The sequence below is a fragment of the Sinocyclocheilus anshuiensis genome, unplaced genomic scaffold (genome assembly GCF_001515605.1).
Source record: "Sinocyclocheilus anshuiensis isolate Anshui unplaced genomic scaffold, SAMN03320099.WGS_v1.1 scaffold80, whole genome shotgun sequence".
In the NCBI taxonomy this organism is placed as follows: domain Eukaryota; kingdom Metazoa; phylum Chordata; class Actinopteri; order Cypriniformes; family Cyprinidae; genus Sinocyclocheilus; species Sinocyclocheilus anshuiensis.
Window position 1 is genome coordinate 965,996 of NW_015554102.1, and position 26,685 is coordinate 992,680.

Here is a 26,685-nt window from a genome sequence, read left to right on the forward strand (position 1 = left end):
ATATTCGAAAACAAAATAACTAGTCAGAAAACACAACGACAAATCCGAAAACAAATTTACAAGTCAGAAGACACAACGACAAATCAGACAAACCGGAAAAGGTAGGTATAGTTTGAGACAGCGCCATCGGTTTGGGATTACTCACCGCTGACTGGACGAGACATCTGTCAATCAACGTATACAGGAAGAACCAGCCGAAGAACAGCAGAGTCCTGGTAGAAAGTTCGGAGATGGTATTAAAGTAGCTCAGTTTAAATGTATTGTATGAATTGCCCTTACTCGGGAATTAAAAATACGGGGTGTCTCTTTACATTTAGTTAAAACTGGTTGTAATCCATCAGCTCCAGTGGCGCAGATGGATAAGCGCGTGCTGTTGGTTTTTTGACGCGATCGACCCGGGTTCGATCCTGCCTTTTGCCGAACTTTTTTTTTTCTCCCTTTTCAAATCTCGTATCACATCGTAAAGGCATTTATTTTCAATAAAAATCTTGCATTTGCGTTTGTAATTTGTTATTTTGTTTTCAGAATTGTGATTTGCTTTGCACTTCTCGGCCACCGTACATAAGACAATTAAGAACACAAATCAGGCAACACACATTTCCAGTTCTTTATTAATTTCATTATAAATATGAACTAAAAGTTTTCAAAACAGGAAACAACAAAAAGGCATTAAGGCGTTATTTTCAGTTTTCAACAAGTAGCCGTCCTACAAAAAACGTACTGAATGTGAGACTTTGAGGTGAATTGCAAAATCAGCCAAGATAGCGTTTTAAAGGCTTCTTCCAATAAATCAGTAACAACAAACATTCAGTAACAAGTGTGAATGCCAAGGGTCATTGATCAAATGACCCCTGTGAATAAGGAACTGGCTTTGCTTTGTTATCTAAGAGAAAATACAATATTTTTGAGCAAGTACAATGTGATTAGTTCAATCTCCTCACAGCCACATACTACTGCGCTGTGCATGGAAAGCAAGGAGCCTCAACAGAGGAATGGTTTTTAACACTCTAATCTTGCATGTTTGATAATACAATCACTCAGTTACCACAATACATTGCACACCAAATTAGTAACATTTCTTAAGCAAAATCCTACATTTGTGTGGGTTTATATAATAATTAGCCCTGCAGAACAAGCTTAACCAGACAAAAGCACAATCGTCACTGCATCACCACATCATGATCACAGTCTGCTCCAGCTCACCTCTTCCACCATTTTCAATCAATAGGAAATAAGCTTAGAAATGTTACAGCTGGTGGAGTCCTACACAATCAGTATATAAAAAAAAAAAAAAAAAAAGTAGAGCTATGTAATATGATCTGATCGTCCACACTGCGCAATGTAGAATGTAGCAAAAAATGTCATTATACAAACTTATAATACAAAATTAAGTGGAGTCCAATGACAAATGTAACATTTTACTAAAAGTAATTGGTTTAAGCTCCAGTTCCCTGTATCATCACCGGAGTGTCCTCTTCAAATAAACACCGACCAAACACATCACAACAGATCTATTAGCGGAGCAAAAATAAGTTTGGCATCTTGTATAAGCATAGAAATATATAAGATTTTAGTCGACTGTCAAAAATACTACAATATTCCACTAAACAAATCTTCCTGAATTCAGAAAAAGAGGAAATTTAGATGTAACACAACACATAACATTTTGAATCAGCTCAAATATCCTTTTTTACAGTTCTGGCTGTTCCTTTGTAACAGTTTTACAACTCGGGACAAATGAATTCGCTCTCTAAAACACATTCTCTGACCTTCTGTCGAGCTGACCTATCTAAACAACATGTACTATCACCATACTGACCTACTGAAACACAACAACTGCCACATTGCTGCTGACAGTAACAAGGTTTTGGCATGAATATTAACACAAGCATAAAACTTAATAAAGGCTTAATAATTATCTTTGCAAACATGGTGTAACAGTTATTGTTAGAAAAATAATTAAACTGATTCAGAAAAATAAAAGTAAAAAAATGGCACAACAAAACTGATCACAATTATGTTACATTTGATAATGTTAATTTCTTCTCCCATTTCCTCACTCTTATAAGACGACTGTTACAATGGTAACCACACACGATAAACACTGCCTAAACTACATTGCTTGAATAGCAACACTTAAAGCAGAGCAAAGATCTTTTTTTTATTAATGAAAGACTCCTTAATATTTCTATTAATTAAAAAAATATGACTAGTGCTGTTTAAATATAAAGTCAAGTAAATAAATCTTTTTTTTCTAATCCATTGTCATTGCAGCTTTATAAAAGAAAATGTGTATAACGCTCATTAAATAAGCAGTTAGTAGTAGTTGTAAGTCACTAGACAGCTAGATGTTCTGATGATTCTGTCATTTTCATCATGCTGTAACTGCCTTTAGCATCTCATATTATTATTAAATAAGAACTACGAGCTGTGTGATTTAACATGCTAGCGTTAAATTCAACATTAAACTGTTAAGTAACAATGTATGCAAATCCAAAACTCGAGCAATGGAGTGAAAGTGTTAGTTTGTGTCAGTCAGCTGGTCAAGCTCGCATCAACCTACCCTACGATGAAGTTAATACTAAATAAAAATGGATGAGGCCTTTTCTGAGTTTCTGTTGGGTTATCTCAGTGTCGAGCATCGAGGACACCAATGTAGATCTCATGGCCTAAATATTGACCTATGTGGAATACTTCTAATATACTTGGTCAACAGCTGACTGCTTCCAGCACCTCTGAATTTGCAAATGTGCTTCAAAAGAAAGTATTAATCATGAAAAGATGAATGAAGTGTAAGGATGAGGCCAAGCAAAGCAAGTTTCTTGTGATTCGTCTTTTAAGGCGTACTGAAGTAAGACTGCATATGATGCTGCTCTGTGTTTTCAGCCCTCTGTGGTCAAAGAGCCAAAATGCCTTGACTTTACTGCACTTTAACCCCAAACAAGAGAAGGGTGAGAGCAAGAGATATCAGTCCCAAAGGCCAAACCCAAGAGCAGAGGCCAGTCCCTCAGAAACAAGCTAGTCAGCAAAGCTTTGAGCAGTTAAAGGATGAGAAGGTGTCCAGAAAAGAGCCCACTTTGTTCAAGTATTGGCTTTTTAAATTAGCTTGTTTTTTGCACTTTGAAGAGTTTTAAACATTTCACAAAAGTCTCAGGTTTTCAACAAGGACTTAGATGTTTGGATCTTTAGAGTGAGCGGGGTGGGATATTGCTTTCAATCGCTCTGTCAACCCCCTTTCACTTAACTTTTGCTAAGAATTGATGGCTTTCTAATTTGGGCATTGATATCTTGCCGTTCCTCTTGTTCTGAGGCAGGTCTGAGGTAGGGGAGGCAGGTTGGTGGCAGAGGAAGATTACTTGGTTTTCTGGGCCCATCTGAGGTCATCTGATCTGGGTTTCTCTCCTGTCAGGCTCTGGATCAGATCTTCCAGGTTTCTCCAGAATCCCAGTTTTTCTAGAGGATAGTTCAACCAGCCTGCACATACAAAGACATTTAGGTCAGTGACGTAACAGTATGATTGACTTTCATTTGTATATAATTGGAATTGTATAATTTAAAATACTAGTTTAAAAATGTCTTGGGGTGTACATTTTTCTTACACACTGAATACATGTAAAGTGTACACTTGAATTTAGATAATTTTTTTTTACAAATATCAAATTATTAATTCATAAATATCATTAGTTTTTAGCCTTTTTGGACAGTATCACACTCACAAGGGTCTATAATTGTCTTCTTTATGATATAATTTCCTTTTTTGTGCATGTTGGTTGTACCACATGACTTATTTTAGAATTATTGAATAAACCACATGTATTTTTGTATATAATTAATAGATCAGTTTTTTTTTAAATAATGTCAGATCATTGAACCATATATACTCATTTTCAAAGGTTTGGGGTTTGTTTGTTTTTGTTGAAAAAATATATATTTACATTTAGTAAGGATGCATTAAAAATTATCAAAAGTGATAGAAAAAAACTTTTACACAAACAAATCTCTAATAAATGCGGTTCTTTTGAACTTTTGCAGCACAGCTCTTTTATAACATTGATAATTATAAGAAACGTTTCTTGATCACCAAATCAGCATATTGGAATGATTTGAATGGTGAAGGATCACGTGACACTGAAGACTGGAGTGATGAAGCTGAAAATTCAGCTTTGCCATCACAAAGGTATAAATTGCATTTTAAAATATATTATAAAAGAAAACAGCTGTAAAAATATAGTTGTAATAACATTTTACAATATTAAAGTTTTTACTGTATTTTTGATCAAATAAATGCAGACTTAGTGAACATACGAGACTTCTTTCAAAAAATCTTACTGACCCCAAACTTTTAAATGATAGCGTACATAATGCAGACCATAAACAAAGCACTGATATGTACTGCCACAGAAAGTGTGATCAAGCGAGGAAGATTTGAGCATAAAAATATTATTGTTTGTGTGCATGTACCTGTGGTAATGCAGAAGTAGGTTTCATGAGGTGAAACATGGTGAACTCTGTGGTGTTTCCGTGGTAAAATGATGTGACAATCCTGAAGAAACGTCACCCAGCGTGGGAGCCCAAAATATGTGTGCGACCACTTGTGAATCTGATTGGTCAATGTAACAAAAATGGCTAAAGCAAAGACGTAACAGTACCAGGGGTAGTTCCGATAGATCTCCACTGAAGACAGATTGAGAAAGAGAACAGCACGATATGAAATGAATGTGGTTCATCATTTGTCTCTCCGATGGACAGATAATATATCTGACGTCTTACCTGGTGAGAGCATCAAAAAGTTTGCACCCATGTTAGCCAGAGGGATGATAGTCAACATACAGTTATCACCATTCGTCTCAATGAAATCATGGCGCGTTATAGCTGTTGGATCGATGTGGTGCTCTCGAAACGGACGAATGAAGGCCTGGGATGAAGGAAAAGTTCATTTTTTAAGAGAAGTAACTGTGCTTGTACAATTTAGTAGTTGAGAATATTTACCTGAGATTCATATTTTCTTTTAAAGACGTTTAGAAGACATTTAAAAGATGTTTAACTTACAAACGCAAATCTTAAATGTCCTAAAAAAATCCAGTGAGTCTATCTATTTTTATTAGATAGATAAGGATTTTATTCATTGTTTTACCTTAAATAACTCTGGCAACACTTAATAACATGAAAAAGACTGTTTCACTCCTGTACCTTCCCAACGATGGGCAGATCCACTGAACCCCATGTGTCAGCACCCCAGTGGACCAAACCAGAGGCAAAGTCTGCTGTCAGGATCCCTGCCACTACACACACACACACACACATACAGCAGAATCTGAGAATAAAATCAATCTCTAAATCCTATTATAAACCAAAATGTCTTTCAGTTCTCATAAAAAAGTAGTTTTTGGTAGTTGCAAGTCACACAGAGAATCATTCTAGCAGCTTCTAGCTTTCTTGAATACTGGGAATTTCCAAGTTGTAATTTGCAACTTCTTTGTTGTGCCTACCACTACTTTATTAAACATTGACGTGTATATGTGGGTTTGTTTGTTGTACCAACCGATGCCCAGGAGGATGTACCAGGTGTGTCCTAGGTGGAAGTATGTTACCAGGTAACAGAAGTTGAAGGCCATGAGGGTAAAGCAAAGAAGCAAACTGATCCATTCCTGACATCTTTTTCCTGTGAGAAAGAGATAAGAGAGTCAAGACCTTTTAAATGGCAAACTTAGTCAACAGGGTCCAAAAATAACAGCAATGCACCAAATTTGAACAAAAAAATGGCTTTGGTGAGTATTTATACATTTACTTAAATGACAATGTTGGACTCTGTAAATATTCTTTATATATGTATCTCCAGAGTGTCTCCTTGAGGTAGCTTTTCTAAAGTGTGCTAGCAGCCTCAACCCTTAACCATTAGGCTACTGCTAATCAACCAAATAAACCCCATTTCCTATAGAAAACTAAATCTCCCATGGTTTTCCAAGAGGACAAGTGGCTAAATACAAATCAACATTACAGCCACATGAAGAAAGTAACTATACCGGCAGCTAATATTCCAATACAGCTTCATTATCGTAGATACTGTAGCGAAAGCATCTAATATTTAAATAGATGAATGAGACAGATAGATATGCTATGAGTTTGTATTAAAGCAATGATCTCAATGTCACATTGTTTCATTTCACAGCTACAATTATGTGCCAAGAGCAAATTCACCTTTGCCCTGAATTCAGAGCAGAATCACTTTGCAGAAAATATCTGAAATGACTAAAAATACTGCCATGCTTGTTCCAAGGTAATGGATTCATTCAGTGTTAATCCGATACTGAAATACTGAGAGTCAAAACACTCCCTGAATCACCATAGTGACTGTAAACAGAAAAAGACTATCCGAGGAAACTGATGTAAATTTAGAGAAGCACTAAATCTAATGCTACCCAGAAATCCACATCAGTCCTGCTCCATTTGACACTGAACCGCAGCACCCCACCCACAACAACTCCAACAAACTCATACCTTTCACAGCTACCACACCCTCACACTGCTCTGCTTACTGTGACGTTTTGTTTTGCTTCCGTTCCTGTTCTGTTCTTGTGTTCGTATACATCATTTGTCCCCTACACAATGTCCACTGTTCCCTGCTGGTACTGATGGAGTTCCTCCTTCCGGGGTACACTCAGGTTTACTGAGCACAATCGATTCATCTATTGTGGGCTTTTGGTTTTGTGTGAACCTGTTGTGCTAATACTATAAAATAGCATTTGTTGTTGTTGTTGTTATTCATATTTAACACATTCCTATGAAGATAAAAGAGTCAAACCCACACCGTCCTTATAGGTGCTTTCAATAGGGTTTTCAATATTCAATAGTGCCAGTTTTGGATTTATACCTATTGGCTTGGATGCATTAAGTTTACTAACTGCTGCCGCTTCACATCTAGGATGTTTGCCATCTTTTTGTGTGTTCTGACAATGCTGTTAAGGTTTGGTCATATTTAGCATCACATTTTCGTTTCAATCGGAATCCACATAAATAGAAATGTCGAGTGAAGAACAAAGATGTCCCCATGCAGATTTCGCAATGGGTTCAAGCTGGCCACAAATTCACTGCGTTGACCAACAGAAAGCTATTTTGACTTCTGAGTTAGCTGTGCTTCATATATGGCCATACTGTTGACGATGGACAATAGAGTTTTTTTGCTCATTTGAATGCACCTTTAAAATTAGCTTTACTTGTTTTGTTTACATTGAGGGGATAGTTCATTCAAAACTCTGTCATCATTTACTCACCCTCAAGTTGTTCCAAACCTGTATTAGTTTCTTTCTTCTGTTTTGCGTAAAAGGAGATATTTTGAATAATGTTAGTGACCAAACAGTTGACGATAGCCATTGACTTCAATAATATGGAGAAAAAAAATACTATGGAAGTCAATGGCTACCATCAACTGTTTGGTTACAATTACATTTCTTGTAGGGATGGTATCCCCATAACTGTTACGTTTATGCTTGGTAAATCACATAAAACACTTGCTAAATGAGCTATATGCAAAAAATAGTCCGTTGCTTAGCACAATTAGCCATGTGATGTAAATAGTAGCGCCAACCATGAAGGGGCGACCCCGCTCCTTGTAGAAAAAGACAGCTTTTAGTCTGTAAGTTATTTTAATGTTATTTCTCAAAAATACCGTATGTTTTGTGTACAACTTTTTAAACTATAAAATAAATTACTGAACGCTTCTATGTGGTCATCAAGAAATCAAAGCGATCTCCTGTCAGTATCTGACAGCTACAAGTACCACGACTATTTCAGGCACAGAATTACTCCCTTGGGACTATAAAAGATAGATAAGCACACAATGCATGATTAATAACCAATTTTGGTCAAATTTGCCACAGACAATTATGTTCGACTCATCTTATAGCTGGCGTTAATAGGGCGCTGCGCTCATTCAAACTCGCTGTCACATAAACATCACTCATTAGTCCATCCCTATATGCTACAGCTACAGTAATAACTCCGTCGTGTTTATCCCCACAGAGACCCCAGACTGAATATGCACGCTGAATATATGCGTGCATCTTCAAAACACACTACTCTAGATTACGAGGCGAATGCTACGGCTCCGTGACCGTGCTGTCCGGGGCTGTCTACGGGAAACTCGTGGCTGGCAGTCCGGTCAATCCTCGGTGTGGGCAGAGGCGGGCGGATACCGGCGCCGACGGGAAACGTAAAGAACCGGTTTAAATTCTCACCTGGCGAGTATAACTCCGCGAGCTCTCTAGCACCTGCATGCTGTGGACCCCTTCTCGCGCCCGGCTGGTCCGATCCACTTGGCTCGGTTGTGTGAAAGTTTTCCGAAGACCCTCTTTTGCTCTCGGTGCTCGCCATATTCAGTCCGGTTCGGGCGCAGCGAATGCGTTAATTCCGCATCCTCAACTCCACGCCTCTGTCCGCCCTGTTCCGCGTCTCTTCCCTCCACCAATTGCGTTCGTCCTTCTGCAGCATTCATCCAATCAGCAATTAGAATACGTTTCCATAACAAACATGACGACCAATTAGAAAGCAAGAATGTCCTGACCCCACCCGGATGCCACCAATCAGAAAACAGGCTACACTGACGGCGATTAATTTGAGTTACTTTGATGTAAAAGTGTGGTGTATATGGATCGTGGTATTTTTCTGTGCTTTGTCTAAATATATATATTTTCATAATGTTATTAAAAATCAAATTAAATTTAGTATTTTTAGTTTGCAAAACAAGTACCGGTGAAATGTCATTTCACAAGTCAAAGGAGTAAGTGGGAAAATACAATGTCTCTCTAACAAAAAACAGACCTTTACAAGACAAAAAATTAGTTCGTTCAAAATGAAAATATTTCTTCCAAATAAAAAGATCTGTCATCATTTATTCGCCTTTATTTTGGTCCAAACAGTCCATATGACACTAGTCATAAATGTTGAATACAGTCAATATTCGGTCAAGATTTCTGACAGAGGACAGTCCAAAATCACAATACAAACATTTGATGTAGGATTTGCGTCGCTGGCGCTCTATAAAAAGTAACGGAATGTGTACAATAAAATATGATATAATGATAATAAATAAACTATACATAAAATAATAATAAATGCACAATATTCGAAATATTTGACATGACAATTTATATAATTTCATTACGTGCTGACTGCTTAATGAGTCAGTTCTTGCGAGACATTGCACTATGATGGAGGATGTTCAGGAACTGAATACGAAAAGGAAATATTGAGAGAGACGGTGAAGCTAGAGGACAATGATGAAATTAAGTTAATCAGCTTGCAGTGTAATCCTTCACATACCCACTAGATGGCAGACTAACCACATCACTGACGAGGCATAATCAAGTTTATGCCTGCTGCCTCTGGAACATGACTGTAATGGTCAAATTGAAATTGAAATTACTGCTGAGGGTACTGAAGGTTAGACAATGATATGATGTGATATTAATCAAGTAATGTGAATAAAACTGATTAGCTAACTTTAATGTGTGAATATAAAGTGTGGCTCATATTGCAGGATGACAGCCCTGTATAGAAGCCAATGGAAAACACAGACCTTTAAATTAAACGGACCCTTCCGGCGGTCTTAGCAACTGATTGGTCAATACAACATTCCAGACATGTTACATTCAGTAATATAGTAACAACTTTGACATGCTCAGGCCCTTTAGAAAATCTTATTTTTGCTGTTATATCAGGCACTATATATATTCAACTTTAAGAAAGACATTTAATTAATTTGCTTAAAAAAAGTTTTACTAATCTTTTTTTTTTTTAAATCCTAGTATTTTTATTATTTGCTAACCACTTAACAAAAAAACGGCAACTCTCAAGGTTGTGCTATATTGTAAATATAGTCATGGTTAACAACGGCCTTTTGGCATGACTGAGGCACATCCTCAGGTGCCTTGTTGCTTAATTACTACACAGCTCTCGAAAAGACTTTATTATAGTCAAATTACAAAAGTTGATGAATAATGACCGTTGTCCATGGCAACAGCAACTGACTGCTCCTCCAAAAACCTGCATTTATTGCTGTACCCTCTTTATTTTATTAGTTTACTATAAAAGTTGTGTAGAGTTCTGTCTGTAGAGTTATGTAGAGCACATAAACTAATAAAATAAGTAGAAATATATATTGCGTAACTTTTAAATAAGAAATAATGATAAATTATACAATTACTTCAACATATCTTATTTATGTCTGTTGTGTACATGCCTTATTTGTAAATAGCATATTGTGTGTGTGTATATGTACATACTGTATATATGCATGTATGTATATTCTTTTTTAACTAGTGTTTTTTTTTTCTGTTTCACCTGAAGCTTCACCGAGACAAAGTCCTTACAAGTGAAAACATACTTGCCAATAAATCTCATTCTGGATCTATATTTATTCAAAATCTTTTGGTAGACGGTTAAGCAGGTGTTCCTTATAAAAGCCTAAACTCAGCACATTCGTATCTGTTTATGCCGTGTTTGTTTTCTATTGTTATTCACTCGTGTGTTCACAGACCCCACTTTAAGTTCTGAGTGTCTGCAGTCAAAACCAGAAAAACGCGTCACACCAAACAGAGAATCGCCGCCCCCTCTCACACCCCTATAAACACCCCTTTCCGAGGCATGGGAACTGACTCGAGCTCTCCAGCAAGCAACCTGCCACCTACATAACTAGACAAAAGTCATCTAGTTATTTCTGCCGACGGAAGACTCGAATTTTCGCGTGAGTTTTGCGCTGCCGTCGGTGACACTTGCGAAGTTGTCAGGGGAAGGCGAGACCCTGATCTCCGTCCTGCCGCAATCCGGCGGGTGTTAAGATCCATGGAAGTGGCCGGTTTTTACGAGGGGGACTACCTCGCTTTCCACAGCACTAACGCCAGCAGCAGCCCGGTCAGCGACGGCATTTGCAAGCAGCCTACGAACGGCTCCATGACGAAGCTTCATGACATTTCTGAGCACGAGAAAGCCATAGACTTCAGCATCTATTTGGACTCGCCCCAGTACCAGCATCTGGCCAGCCAAGACGAAGCCCGGCACCGCGCACTGGGAATCTACAGCGACGTTCTCTCCGAGGAAAACAAGAGCAAGAGAGCGGCGTTACAGAGCTACAAGAACTACATCTCGCTGACTGAGCGGGACTCGAACCAACTGGCGTATCCGGAGCTCCAGGAGACGCGCATAGACGCCGTGTTCAGCCCGGACTTTCTGGGCAGCTTTGCCAAAACTAACTGGCGACACGAAGAGCCGCCAATGGATGGTTCCGGGGGCTTTGACATGCGCTCGTATCTGCAGTACCAGAACGCTCCTGGCGGCAGCCTGGGTAACATTTCCACCGCGTCCTCCTCCTGCTCGAGTCCGCCAGGTACACCTGCGCCGCCAGGTAAGGGAAGATCACCTCAGTCTGGCGGCAAGATGGCTTCTGGCGGCAAAGGAAAGAAGAGGGTGGACAAGGACAGCGACGAGTACAAACAGCGGCGCGAGAGGAACAATCTCGCCGTCCGCAAAAGCAGAGACAAAGCCAAAATGCGCAACATGGAGACGCAGCACAAAGTGCTGGAGCTCGCGGCCGAGAACGACCGGTTACAGAAGCGCGTGGAGCAGCTGTCGCGCGAGCTGGCGACGCTGCGGAACCTGCTCTCCGCCACCGGCCAGTGCTGACGGGACTCCTGCGGTGCTTAGTGACTGTCAGTGACTTTCAAGAGTGCAGAATTTACAACAAAAGTTTTCTGTGATTCGTTTAAAAACGGGCGATCGCTCGTTCGACGCGTTTACAACCGAGAAAAAAAACATGAAAGTGGACTGTGCGCCTGGATTGCGCAATATCCCACCGTGTGCTCGGTATAGCTCTGGTAATCTGGAAACCATGTCATGTATTTCGTCTGTAAAGTATTTTTGTACGGGTTTTAAAGTGAGATATCTACTGTTTAATATTCTGTTATTTAAATTCCTTTCGCCATATCTGGGGCAGTGGTTGTCATAGGAAGAGTTGTACTGCAGAGGTATGATGCAACTCATTGTAACAGTATTGGAAACGCAGTGAAGTAGTCTTATAAAAATGATAAAGGTACAACTGGTCTACTGCTATATACTATTTTATTGAATTAAATGATTTTTACTGTACTGGAATCCTGTGTGTCTGACCACATTTTATTACTGCTGTCAAAAACATATTAGTACACACCCACAGCTGCTGAGATTCGGTTTCCATTATGCAGTGAATACTCCTGGTTTCACTTTAGCTGGCTTCATTTAAACAGTGCATATACACATCAAGACATATTAATCATTCACAGTTACTTGATAGAAATCTCCTGTTTCGTGACTGGAATTTTGGAGATCTTTTGAAACCTGTGTTCATGAGTCACCACGCTACAGAGGTACAGTTATCTAAAATACACAGCCAGGGTCCACAATCCAAAGAGTTCAGCGGTCCGTTAAAGACTCCGGTCCAAGGCTAGATAAGCACTCAACTTTCTAGCCCCCCAAAACACACAAACACTTAGTTTACTCAACAGAAAGCATGTCACAGTGAGATTAAACCAAATATTAAACATGGACATGAAATACGGATGGGACGTGCAAGCACCCATATGGTTAGATTTTATTTAGATAAGGGAAATTATGAATGATCAGTATGAGGTCGGTTTAATCAATATACAATCTCATTTTAATCGAATTCAATTATTTATTCAAATGAATAAATAAAAAATATTGTCTTTAGGTGTGTCCAAACCACAGATACGTTTATGTAAATATATCTGGGATAAAATAATACACTGGGAAGGCTGCTACACACTACATCACACAAAACTCTTTCTATTAATAAAAAAAATGTGTGTGTGTGTGTGTGTGTGTGTGTGTGTGTGTGTGAGAGAGAGAGAGTAGAGAGTGAGTGTGTAAAATATATTTCAAAAGTATAGCCAAGGTAGACTTGATTCAATTAAAAAATATCTGCATTAGTCAACTCATCACACATAGAAATCTGGATTTTACATTTTTCCACACCGGAGTACCTGCCAAATCTATTTTTTTAGATATTTATTGCTGGAATTCATCATTGGTAACAGGGCAACTCTGAACTGTTGAGGTGTGACCGTTCCTGCTTGAGTCCTGCGGGAGGAAATGAAACCTGATGGACTGGTTGAATGACCTGTCAGTCAGGGAGGAGAGTAAGTAACAGGTAGAAAAAGGAACAGTTCATCACCATGACAATAGAAGGTGGGAGAGTGAGAGAGTGTATGTGTGTGTGAGAGAGAGCGAGAGAGGGGGGGCTTAAAATAATTTATCGCTAATTCAATTAACAGCATCTGAACTTATAGAATAAATCTTCCCCTCTGTGTGGGTACACAATGTGTCTTATGTGTACATTTCTCACACCACAAACACAGCTTTTACTATGTGTGATTTAACTTGTCTTTCATAATTAAATGCATGCATGATGATTGCATGCACCACACTCACAGTTTTCTTAAGAAGTTTAGTTTGACATTTTGTTTGATGTTTGAAAGGGAACCTGTAGAAAAGTGAGAAGCTGATCGGTAAAGGAGGAAAAGGGTGTTGTTTAGAACAATGTATTTCACAACGTCGTCCTAGTGCAGGAGGATCTTAGTTGCTCAACACTTCCAACTTCCTTCTCCATCTGTGCATGCAAGTGTGCTTGTGTGTGTAACGTGCGGCTGCCTTAGATAGCCTACTCTCTTTAATACAACTGTTTTAGACTCCGTCTACATCTGAATATTTTTAAGAACCATGAGATAACAAAACGCCATATACCATTTGAATCTATTGAATGAGATTTCTTTGTACCTTATTTACTTTTCTTGAGAAGTTTTCTTAATGCCAGACTAAGCAGAAGGTTAGCAAACAAATAATAATACTCAATGCCTGAGAATTACATTATGCATTTCAAACTATTACATAATTTTAAAATATGTCATAAATGTGAACGAGTCCTACTGTAAAAGGCAAAAATCACATAGGCAGGGCCATCATCAGGGCCTCTGACAAAGTGTGGCCAAAAACATTTTAATGTATAAGAATATTATACTTTTTTTCCCTAGCCCTGTAAATTTAAGCAACAACACATGTAGGTCTGTTTGAACACTATTCCCAACAATATTTATACAAATAAAGCACAGATTTGACATTAAATTACATTAACCCAACAATTTTGAGTGTTGCGCACGACATAGTGGCCTTGGTGTCATAGCAAATGGCTGCAAAGTTTTAAGGAAAAAACGACTTCCAATCTAGCTACATATATGTGAAGTACAGTTTCATCATACAGTGTCGATTACAGTGATTCATGTACACATCATTGCCTATATGTCATCATACAGAAATGATCAGCATTGTCCTTTTTTCCTTAAGGCAGGGGGACCCCCATAAGAATACAGACTTTGGGAGTCCAATGCAAGATTAATACCGTGATTAATTAATTGCTTACAGTAATTAAAATATTTTACTGTGCTTGCTTATTTTTTACTGGCTTGCTTATTTTCAATCACCTTGTCCTGAGGCAAGTTTGGTTATTTTACGTGTATTTTGCTTATTCTGTCCATAACAAAGGGGTTGTATGTTTTCGCTAACTTTGGTGACGCAAGTCACTTATTTTACGCTTATTTTACTTATTTTGTCCAGAAAAAATTTTTGGCTTATTTTCGCTTACTTTGCGCGTATTTTACGCTTGTTTCTCCTGCGAGATCTGGCAACTCTAAACTGGGTCAGAGACGTACAGTTAGTTCGCTTTGTTTATTTAGTTTGTGTCCTAGTCTCCTGAGGACCATTGATTGCTAACACAGGGGTTTCCAACGTCAGGATTACAAGTTTCTTTTCCCCTTTTACTAGAGAGCAATGCCCCGCCCGCTTCCAGGCAGGATTTTACCGTCAATAGTGTTACGTCTGTCAGTAAACGAATCGCTGCGTCACGCCGCCGGCGGACCTGCTGATACTAATACGATCCAGCCTACACCGGATTGTCAAACCTCATCCCACACGCTCGCACGTTTTTACCTAGAAACAATTAAAGACTGCTCATATGGCCTCCAGCTATTGTCTTGGTTAATATCTGCTTCTTTAGAATCACTGTACACGGCAGTGAAACCCTAATCATACGCAAATCAAATGATTTCAATTAAATCAAAAACACACTCAGGCTTCCTCTGCATATTTTTAACATGTGGTTGTCCTCTCACTTCCCTTAAATGACCTTTTCCTTGAAAACACATTTTAAAAGAAAAGAATTTCTCTCAGTTGGTCCTCATTGTAAAACAAACTTCTCAGGCCTCTTAAAAAGCTCTCCACCCTCTCGAAAAAGCCAGCTGATACTGTCCCAATATAAAAATACTATGGTTAAATATTAACTGCCCCGCCCGCTTCCAGGCAGGATTTTACCGTCAATAGTGTTAGGTTTGTCAGTAAACGAATCGCTGCGTCACGCCGCCGGCGGACCTGCTGATACTAATACGATCCAGCCTACACCGGATTGTCAAACCTCATCCCACACGCTCGCACGTTTTTACCTAGAAACAATTAAAGACTGCTCATATGGCCTCCAGCTATTGTCTTGGTTAATATCTGCTTCTTTAGAATCACTGTACACGGCAGTGAAACCCTAATCATACGCAAATCAAATGATTTCAATTAAATCAAAAACACACTCAGGCTTCCTCTGCATATTTTTAACATGTGGTTGTCCTCTCACTTCCCTTAAATGACCTTTTCCTTGAAAACACATTTTAAAAGAAAAGAATTTCTCTCAGTTGGTCCTCATTGTAAAACAAACTTCTCAGGCCTCTTAAAAAGCTCTCCACCCTCTCGAAAAAGCCAGCTGATACTGTCCCAATATAAAAATACTATGGTTAAATATTAACAACACCACTGTCGGAACAAACAAGGCCAACATATCAAAGGTGAACAATCCCTGGCAGACACATTAATAGTCAATGAGTTTCTGACACCTTCCCAAGTGGTTAACGTCACCTTTTAAGATGGTGTTGCTTAGTCTGTCATGAGTGAAACTAGAAAAGGACTTATTTTTGATTGAAAAATGGTCAAAAGACATCAGGTCAACACACTGCTGATGAGAGGAATATAAATCTTTTATTAATTTATTTTATGTGCACACTATAGTGCAGAAGCTACAGGAAAGTACAGGAAGACAGTGAAAACAGGACCGAGACGTGGCCTATATGACTTGAACCTGCAATTGAATGAGGCTTATTAAGACTCCAATTATACCATTTACTCCTCCAAAGTGTTTATGAAAAGAAAAAATACAAGGTGACTATATAGAATCGTTGTGGTCTACTTGGAGTAGCAAAGTGGGTTTGCGGGTGGGGATGAGGTCCGCAGTTTGAAAGTGCTGTGATGTACCAATGGCAAAACCGTTCATTCATCCACCACTTCCCCGTTCTTGACTTTTTTGTGACCATTCTTCTGTTTCTCCTGGGCTCGAGTGTATGACGCTGGCGGTGAACATCCGGGGGTCCTTGCGGCCCGGCTGCCGGGAATTTAGGCGTCCACAATGGCCGTAAGAGGTGGAGCTTTGGGGACACTGGCCCAGATTTCGACACTGTTGCACTTCTGCTATTCTACGTTCTGACGCTTGCGCAGTGGCTCACGACGACCGCCACGACATTGGGTCGTACCGCTCGCATCATGCAGGACAGGGTTGAGTAATTGACAGCCTTCCTGTTGTTGCAAAACGACAGAATAGAACAGAACAGTGATCAGGCCACTCTGACCATCACTATAGCCATTTTGAGGCGTTATAATTATCCACTTTAATCATCTTTAACATGCCATAAAACTAGTCCTGTACACTAATATCGGAATTAGACTTATAACGTTTTTATAACCATGCTTCCACTAACTTTTTTACGATTAAAGGGATAGTTCATCCGAAAATTCTGCTCTTTCTCATGTCGTCAAAACCTATATGACTTACTTTCTTCTCTAGAACACAATATTTTATTTTGTCCATACGGTAACAGTCAATGGGGTCCAAAACACATTGTTCCCTATTTAATTACAGTTTTTAGACAACAAAACATATGGAAAATATCTTTTGTTTAAAACTACATGAGTATATGAAGACATCTAGGTAAATGATGACAGAATTGTCATTTTTGGGTGAACTATCGCATTAAGCATCGGTCCTGTTAAGTAAAATGTCCAGGCAGGGCAACTAGCACCATAAAAGAAAGAAAGAAAGAAAAATGACATTTATCATGCACAGTAGTCACTCTTTTGTTACATGTTTGGGTGTTCGAAGATAATCTAGGAAATTGATCTGATTCTTAAATATCAATCACAAACAAAAAAATCATCCCACTGTCACTTGAGCAAATGTGATAGCATGACAGAGTGCATGAAATATAATGACTAGTTATAGTTTTGGTTTCTTTATTCAGAGAATCACATTGCAAAATACATAGAAACCAACAGCAACTGAAACTAGAGTGATGTGATGCTTGCCAGTGCAAAACCCACCGCCAAGATTACAGGGTGCCGTGGGTGGTTTTTAGTGCATTGTTATATGGTTGCTAGGTGTTTGCATAGTTGAAACAGACCACCTATAAATCCGTGTGATATTCTCGTCCCTAGATATTACTTGGGTGTTGTCTTCAATGAACAATATACTGTTCAAAAGTACATTGTTAGAAAAGATTTCTGTTTGAAATAAATTGTTTTTTCTTTCTTTTCATCAAAGATTCCTGAATAATTCATTGTTTCCACAAAAATATCAAGCCGCACAACTGTTTTTAACTGATAATAATAAGAAATGTTTCTTGAGCACCAAATCAGCATATTAGAAGGATTTCTGAAGGATCATGTGACACTGAAGAATAGAATGATGCTGAAAATGCAGCTTCGTCATCAGAGTAACATTAAAATACAAAACTGCTGTTTTAAATTGTAATAATATTTCACAGTATTCCTATGTTTTTGATTAAATAAATTCATTGTCCGTAAATCTGATCTCTTAAAAAAGTAATAGCGCTCCTCTTCTAAGCAAGCAACGTGATTTGAGGTATAATTCATGTTCATAGCACAATCGGGATTATTACAGGACTAATACTAAATTATAGAGACATTCGCCTTAACAAGCAATATTTTTTAATCATATCCAATCACTTGTGCACATGATTTGAAATAGTTTGAGACTAAATCACATAAAGCATTCGTAAGACCATCATGCCTTTGATCTATTTTTTGCTTGAGGCCTCAGACTTTTTGTTGTCCCAGTAGCCCAGAACGACTCAGTATTTTTGAAGAGATCAGTTCCTTGCACTGATGATGTCACTGTATCTTCTTCACAAACGCTTATTTCCATCTGCCATCTCTCTATCGCAGAGCATGCGAGGGGCTCCAGCGTGAAGGTTGCATCTGCTCTCCTCACCTCTAAGCTTGAGATAGGCAATCAGTGCGGGCGGCTCAAAATAGGCCACAGTCAGGTTCAGAGGGTACTGATATTGGTCGCTCGTGTGCACATACGTATGAATAACCCCTCTTAAACTCACGTGATGGAATCTTAACTGTCTCACAAACACACCGTGGCACTCAACCCACATCACTACATTGGATCTCTTCCTTCCTGCAGAGATAATGTGAACAAGACAACGCAAAAATGCAGAAAGCAAGAGCGCAGGAAAAAAAAAACATGCAAGTCAGAATTTAACTGACGAAAGCTTTTGATAACGTGGGAAAGGTTGCTGTGTGCATTTATTGACCAATGCACTTATATTAAAAATGTTCACCATTATTTTTGCTCATACTTAGGGCAGTAAGTCTTACTAATCAACTGTGGTGCAACTCAGTTTCACACAACATTAAACCATGCAGCTTCTTGAAGTAAGGAGTGCTATAACTTTTCGACGGGTACTTCTAGTTTTCACCTGCAGACGATAAAATAGCTGGGAAAATGAACAAGAGATCTGATCCATATTTTACAACCAGAATAGAGACTTGAAAGTGGGCTTAGCAACTGCACTGCGAGAAGTTTTATGGATGCAAAAACCACACCATTATTTGAAAAAATGTATAAATGTCTTTTAAGCTTCTTTATTTCAACAAATACAAAACATAAAATATTCCAAAAAAATATTTCAAAAATATATATTTTGACCTAAATTTAAGATTTATTGCATATAAAATGTCAATCCGTACAGTTTTAACATGAATAACCTATTAACAATTTTTATCTGTTTGGTTTTATTTAAATAATCATATTTTTTAAAAATGCTTACATCTGTTCAATGTGAACACAATTACATGTATTCAGTTACAAAGCATGAGCATGGTTAAAAAAATATCTGTGTGGAACAAGCGATATTCAGTTATTTAAATATATGACATTCAACAAATTGGATTGATTGATATTAAATATATAAACCAGGTTATTGTGTATTTAAAACACATTGTCTATTACAGAAATCTCACCTATTTCATTTATGCATGACTAACAAATATGTGTCACATTAGCTTAGCTGGTCAAAACTGTGTAATCCAAATGGATGGAAATTTTATATGCAATTCAAATACATTAATCTTAAATTTAGGAGTTGTTGATATGTTGGTCAGTAATGAGAGACTTCAACATTTGATTGGACTTTGGATAAAGACCACTGAAGACACAATTGGTGACATATTGGCTTGTTAAGCTCTTAAATAATGAAGAGCCCTCCCTCTTTACAATCTCATGAATGCATTTGAACTTTTAAAACCCAAAGAATGATTACACACATAGCGTCAGGTCTTGACTTTGGGTTATCTCTGTCTCTGACCCCGGGTAGACTCTAAAACGTCCTGCGGTGCTCAGCAGTATTGTGTATTATGATGCAGTGCGTTGTGAGGAAATGTAACATTTAAAAATGTGAGCACGAAACCCCTGTGATTACTTACATTTAATCTCCCTTTGTCTGTAAGGAGGAAAGACTAATACAACAAAGCTCAGTCAAAGCATTTTAATTAAAGATCCCACAAATACACTGGTCTCTGCCCTACTGAACACTCCTGAAACTCCAGACACACCCTTTACAGCCAGACACATGACTCAGAAATTAGCTAGAAGAATATTTTTCAAAGTTGACAGGACTCTATTGCACATAAACCGCTTTGCTATGCATACAGAGCAATACGTTGTGCTAATATTACAGCATTTTTTGTGCAGTCATTTAAAGTAGAGTAACTTATCATGGGCCAGTATGAAAGACTCCTGGAATGATCTTTATTTTTATTTCCGGATGCTTGATCTGTCCCTTAGTTACCTTCACGTTTACTAACTTATTTATTATTAAGCATGTTAGCTGATATCGAAGCTCCAAACTCAAGTAAACACTAACAATTAAACAGAAAAGTTAATTACAATCGGCTTATTTCCATTTGAAGTCTTAATGTGGCTCACAGATGACCCTGATGCAATCTGGGAAAGATCCCTCAATGAATTACGTAGAAGGAGGAAACCACAGAACACAAGATGATTTTATGTTGGACATTTGTGGGTTCCCTGTCATGGTCTGTGCTGCACCTGAGTGAATATCTGCTGAGTCACATCTTCTCAAAAAAGTTTAGTCATGCAGTCATGCTAAACAACAGAATGGAAATTGTAACAGTGTCAACCGAAAGCTAACAGACTCTTGTACACACAAATACACACAAAACAGTGATCGCACAAGATGTGGTCTAAAAAACCCTGAGAGAAGTAACCCAAGAACCTTTTTGGCTAAAACACTAAAGACCAGGTTGCTGATGCGTTACAGAGGGCCAGATCATGGTGCCAAAAGGCCCTTAGGCATATCTTTGTCCCCCACACATAGTGGCAGACCCTTAAAGGAGACATCGGAAGAAATATAAATGTGTCTTAGCAGTGTATGGATACAACCACCCTACGATGATAAAAATCCATTCACTCCTTTTTTTTAATCCCCAAAAAACCTAAACATTCTCAATTATCAAGCTGGTTTGCTTGTCTGAGCAGTATGATGTCATACTGCTCAGGCCCCGCCCACAAGCGCATATTTCCACTCTCAGCCAGTTGTATGCTGTCCGTCATTTTCTCCGCGCTCGAGCAGCTGTAGTGACAACGTCTCATAAACAATGCAGGTGTTTTGTAGCTGGATGTAAAAGTGAACATAAGAGTCTTCATTAGTGAGGATACAGTGGATTCGTTTTGTTTTACGCAAAAAAAAATGTAAGAGAGGGGTGGGGTGATCAGTAGCTCATTATCATTTAAAGAGACATGCACCGAAATGGGTCGCTGTGCACAGAGCTGTTTTTGGCAAAGTAAAAACGGTGTTGTTTATCACAACCATTGAGGAATTTTAACCAAAGTATGTTGCAGACATTTCATAAAAACGGGCATCTGATGTCCCCTTTAAGGTTGTGACACCAAATCGATCATCGATGAGCGTCTGTCAGCTCAGTTTTTGCGGTGTGTTTCACACTGTTGACACTAGTCGTTCCACTTTGGTGGCATTTTGGCCTATTGAGCATGTTGAATTGCTGTTGGACAGTCAGTGAGAGAGACCACTCTGATTGTTTGTTTTTTTAGCTGAACCAGTGCACGACAAACGACAAAGTCAAGGGGGCACAGAAATGGCTCTTTTACATCTTCATCTTACCTGAGCTTTACAATACGCAGATATCTTCATAATGACTTGGCCTTCTGGAATTAAGAAAGTGAAAATGGTAATCAAGCACTGTTTTGTTTGCAGAATGTGTATCCACATTCCTAGTTGAATGACGAATACAGACTACTGCCACCTGCTGGTATCGGCATTATTCCTGTCACGCAGGCATACATGCTAGTTGGCCATTGACTGTAGTCTTTGCTATGTGTTCAAGCACAACTTTTTGGCCCTGGGCCCTCATGCAACCCTTAAGACATTAAATTGCACCAAATTTGGGAGACAAGTTTAGCTTGAATCAAGCATATACAAATACATACACAATTCATAATTTATACTGCTGCTGTTTTTCTGCAAGATTGTCAGCAGGCCTTTTTTTTAGTAGTCTGAAAAACAGAGTACTATGCTTGGGAACATGCTGTTTTTTGCTTCATGTCCTGTGTATGAAAACATCCCCCCGTCAATCGCATAAAGTGTTGCTATGATGACTGTGATGTAAAGGTGGTGAACCATAGAACACTTATTGTGGAAGATCTTTAAACAGGTCATCGTACAGCGTTTACATCGAGAGCTTTTTGCGCACGTCAGTGTGCATTTGCAGGAGGAAGGAAGCACTAGTCGTAAAGAAGGGGAAGCACCGAACTTGGCTGTTTACGTAAACTCTGCAGATCTGCTTAAGGTGTAATGGAGTGCATGCGCAGTGAACATAGCAACAGGAAATTACAGCGCACGCGCTCGTTGCTGAGGAAACCAACCTCAAAAAAACAAGATGCGGTTGAGGGGTGCCCTTAGACCAGCAGAGCCTAGATACACAATGGCCAGCAGAATTTTTTTTCCATTTACTTAAGCATAAACAAGAGCAATCATGGAACCTGAGAGAGGGCTTAGCTGGTTTACTCCAGTCATAATGGCAAACACTTTTTGTTTTGTATATGCTGAGGATAACCTGAGGGTTACACAGTTCATGCTGAGTTTCAGTGGGTTCTGTTGTCTACTGTCAATATCGACTGCGGCATCCTAAATGTCATAAAATGCTCTACATATGCGTCAACTAGTGTTACAGACAAACACACACGTTACAGGAACTAAACTTGCAATTGATTTCAGTTGAGTTTAAGATGCAGCTAAGATGCATGTGGAAAGATACTCTAATAAGCAAAAAAATACTTATTTTTATTTTTAATTTTTTTTTTTTATACTTATTTTAACTATTTTAAACTCACGTTCTCTGTTCCAAACCAGTACTGGGTTACTATACTGCCTTTATCTACAACACATTTTTGAATTCCACTACAATTTTGCATAAATATGCCTTATATGGACATTTTTAACTATTGCATTCATGTCTTATGTATTTTGCTGCATTACATGTCATTATAAATATTCAGCGCTAAAATCAAAATAAGTCATAAAGCTTCTTTAGACCTTGTGTCTTACAGTTTTAAACGCAAAAACGCATTTTGTGAATGGCCCCTAAGGGGCGGTTCACACAGAATGTGTTTTTGTGTAATTATATTTTTTTATGTAAACATGCACTAGACTTGTGGCTGTTGCATGTACATATTTATCTGTCTCACTCACACAGGATTCTAAAAATGTGACATTCAAGTTCAAAGTAGTTAAACTTTGAATAAATTAATCTCTCTTGCGTTTGTTTTTTCAGTTCCACTGCTCCAAGTCTCATGATTTTGTGTTCCCTTGTGCTGCTTTTTAATTGTTTTTCTCTACACAACATGAGTTAGATGGATGTGTTTGACTGTTGTGCTTGCACATAAATAAACATTTATTTAAAAAATAAGTTTCTAGACCTTACTTGTTTTTTTCATTCCACTGGGCTGGCCTGCATTTCAGGTTTTTACAAAAAAATGTGTTTGTGTGAATAGCCCCTAAGGCAGCATCCTAAACGTCATGTTAGTCTCTACATAGACAGTGACACAAATCATGTAACAGAAGATATTAGTATGTTACAAGACTAATGGCATGATGCTCTATTAGGCATAAAAATACATTGCACACTCATGTGATTTTATAGTATGCTTAGGCAGTAACTTTGTGGGCCACATGAAAAGAATCATGAGATCCTTAATTTGCAATTGCTAAAATAGAGTTGGATTCTAACATGATTGACGCTAAACTAACATATTGCTATTCTAAAAAAGAGAAACGTACATAGCACACACAAATAATAGGGAAAATGGTCCTTTTTTAATTGCACAAGTTTTATTGATACTTTTATTAATGCTCACTAGGTCTGAGATCAAAGCCTCTGTAATTTCATTCAAATACTAATAAAAAAACTAATTTTTATTATTATTACATGTGTTAAAGAATCAGTTTACTGATTAAGAAAATGCTTAAACATCTGTGCTTTGACATTGATCAGGACTGAGTCAGAACGAGTCACTCTTTTTTTTTCTCTTTCTTTCTGGAGTTTCCTAAATCTCTTGCTCCCAGGAAATATTCCAAAAGCAACAGAAATGGGAGGAGAAAGGACAGAGGGAGGTACATACAGGACAGAGAGCAAACCAATACTATTCTTTACTTATGTTGTAACGCACACGCTATGCACTTGCCAAAACTCCCACTTGTCCAATCCAAGTAATCAATTCACTGTGTATACACAGACCCAATAGAGTTTCATAGATATTATGTTTGTTTCAGCACTCTTAAATGCCAGAAATAATAAGCAGCAGCTGAGCCCCAGCAGGAGTTTCTTGTTCGCTGTCTTTTTAAGTGCACTTCCTGTACTAAGCCCCGCCCACCTCAGTGTTTTTCCCAAGTAGTTGGATCAGCCTGTCCTGTCTTGTCTGTTTTACGTCAAAGTACCACGAGTGTTAGGGAGTGCTCTGACTCACTCTCACACACATACACACACACTCATTCCTGAATAGTGTGAACTACATGCGTGCACACAAACGCATACTTGAGAACACACTCACCTCTGCTGTAAGTTTAACCCACAATAGAATGTAATTACACACATACGGACACAGTTAGACTGTCAGACGAGTTTACAAACACTAGCCTCTGTAATTTCATTCAAATACTAACAAAAAAACTAATTTTTATTATTATTACATGTGTTAAAGAATCAGTTTACTGATTAAGAAATTGCTTAAACATCTGTGCTTTGACATTGATCAGGACTGAGTCAGAACGAGTCACTCTTTTTTTTTCTCTTTCTTTCTGGAGTTTCCTAAATCTCTTGCTCCCAGGAAATATTCCAAAAGCAACAGAAATGGGAGGAGAAAGGACAGAGGGAGGTACATACAGGACAGAGAGCAAACCAATACTATTCTTTACTTATGTTGTAACGCACACGCTATGCACTTGCCAAAACTCCCACTTGTCCAATCCAAGTAATCAATTCACTGTGTATACACAGACCCAATAGAGTTTCATAGATATTATGTTTGTTTCAGCACTCTTAAATGCCAGAAATAATAAGCAGCAGCTGAGCCCCAGCAGGAGTTTCTTGTTCGCTGTCTTTTTAAGTGCACTTCCTGTACTAAGCCCCGCCCACCTCAGTGTTTTTCCCAAGTAGTTGGATCAGCCTGTCCTGTCTTGTCTGTTTTACGTCAAAGTACCACGAGTGTTAGGGAGTGCCCTGACTCACTCTTCCACACACATACACACACTCATTCCTGAATAGTGTGAACTACATGCGTGCACACAAACGCATACTTGAGAACACACTCACCTCTGCTGTAAGTTTAACCCACAATAGAATGTAATTACACACATACGGACACAGTTAGACTGTCAGACGAGTTTACAAACACTTCAGTCTCTAGCATGTGCTGAACTTTCTGGAACAATACCGATCATTCCTATGATGACACTTCTCATCTAGTCCAATCCTTTATGCTAAATGATATAGCTTCCTGTTGGTTTACACCCAAGCTCATTATTTAAATACAGTCCTACTGAGTGTATACTTCATTTGCAGCATTATTTTGATCATAGGAAATGTAAGCATGTGTGTGTCAGCGTCAGATGAATCAGTCTTATCACAGGATTTATAATGACATTTCATTTCAGCACTTTTTTATGTGTGGGCGTTGAAGGATGGCACTGTTTTTAGCAATGTGTGATGAAATATGTTTTTTCAGAAATACATTTAGAATCTCAAATCGAGCCAGTCTGTATTTCTTTTCAACAAGGAAATAAAAAACGCTCCCCGAAACATGATTCCAAACTGCTGAATCACCTATAAGACAGAGACAGATAGGGAAAAATGAGTGACACTAAAAACAAGTCAACAGTTGAAGGAGGGAAGGACATATTATAATGTTACATATAGGTTATGTCACAGGAAATGGGATGAACAGCTTGGCAGATGTGACATAAATCACCTCTAATTGATACATTCCAAGAGTCTGTGTAGGCACATGAAGAGACAAAGTGACTATGGACCTTCTAAGACCAGTAAAAACCAACACAAACCAGTATAGTAAAAACAGGTTAAAACAACCACAAACGTGTCGCCTCAGACCAGCAGCGTCAGAGAAAGCATCATTAGTACAACTGAAACCTGCTGAAAACCGGGACAGTGTCCCGTATACTGTATATACAGCAAGTACAGATGGAAGCATATTTATGGCATCCGAGTTGTAAAAACATTTAAGAAAAGTCGTGTGTGAGATCGTAAGACTGCAAATGTGCTCAAAATGATTTATTTGAAGATGTGAGGTTTTGTTATTTGGGCAAGTTAATGCTACAGGAAATGCCTGGGTACCAGCTGTACTGTGCTGACACACACTCAAGCACGTACACAAGAAAACATTACGGCTCAGGACTCCTGTCATGACTAGAGCATCTTACAGATACAGATGTGTTTTCAGGAAGCGTATGGATTTATATCTGCATTTTTGCACTGTGAACATGCTTGCATGAGGATGGGGTTCCTTAATAAAAGAGCACAAGTATTTGAACAATCACTGTTATTTGAATATTAGATTCCAATCACACGAGTTCAGACAAGTTATAAAAAAAAAGTTTTAGTTTGCTTATTGGGGAAAAACCCAACTGAAATTAA

At 38.4% G+C, this 26,685-nt stretch overlaps 2 protein-coding genes across 2 annotated transcripts; one reads left to right on the forward strand and one right to left on the reverse strand.

Annotated features, from left to right (window-relative positions):
• Nucleotides 1-2,199: 2,199 nt before the first annotated feature.
• Nucleotides 2,200-8,437, reverse strand: LOC107669672 (transmembrane protein 189-like). The gene is made up of 6 exons (XM_016462014.1): nucleotides 8,235-8,437; nucleotides 5,543-5,662; nucleotides 5,191-5,282; nucleotides 4,771-4,915; nucleotides 4,462-4,674; nucleotides 2,200-3,474 (listed from the first exon to the last, which is right to left on the reverse strand). The coding sequence occupies exons 1-6, from the start codon at nucleotides 8,368-8,370 to the stop codon at nucleotides 3,353-3,355; spliced, it is 828 nt and encodes a 275-aa protein (XP_016317500.1). The 5' UTR covers nucleotides 8,371-8,437; the 3' UTR covers nucleotides 2,200-3,352.
• A 2,201-nt stretch (nucleotides 8,438-10,638) lies between these two features.
• On the forward strand, nucleotides 10,639-12,144 carry LOC107669676 (CCAAT/enhancer-binding protein beta-like). The gene has a single exon (XM_016462021.1). It carries the CDS (start codon nucleotides 10,840-10,842, stop codon nucleotides 11,674-11,676), a length of 837 nt encoding a protein of 278 aa, XP_016317507.1. The 5' UTR covers nucleotides 10,639-10,839; the 3' UTR covers nucleotides 11,677-12,144.
• Nucleotides 12,145-26,685: the final 14,541 nt, after the last annotated feature.

What these genes read in the sequence shown, in the direction of transcription:
- LOC107669672 (XM_016462014.1), bottom strand. Translation starts at nt 8,370, where the DNA reads ATGGCGAGCACCGAGAGCAAAAGAGGGTCTTCGGAAAACTTTCACACA. An exon ending in GTACATCCTCCTGGGCATCG is followed by an intron (nt 5,283 to 5,542) that starts GTTGGTACAACA and finishes GTGTGTGTGTAG; the next exon opens with TGGCAGGGATCCTGACAGCA. An exon ending in CTACTTCTGCATTACCACAG is followed by an intron (nt 3,475 to 4,461) that starts GTACATGCACAC and finishes TTGTATGTGCAG; the next exon opens with GCTGGTTGAACTATCCTCTA.
- LOC107669676 (XM_016462021.1), top strand. Translation starts at nt 10,840, where the DNA reads ATGGAAGTGGCCGGTTTTTACGAGGGGGACTACCTCGCTTTCCACAGC.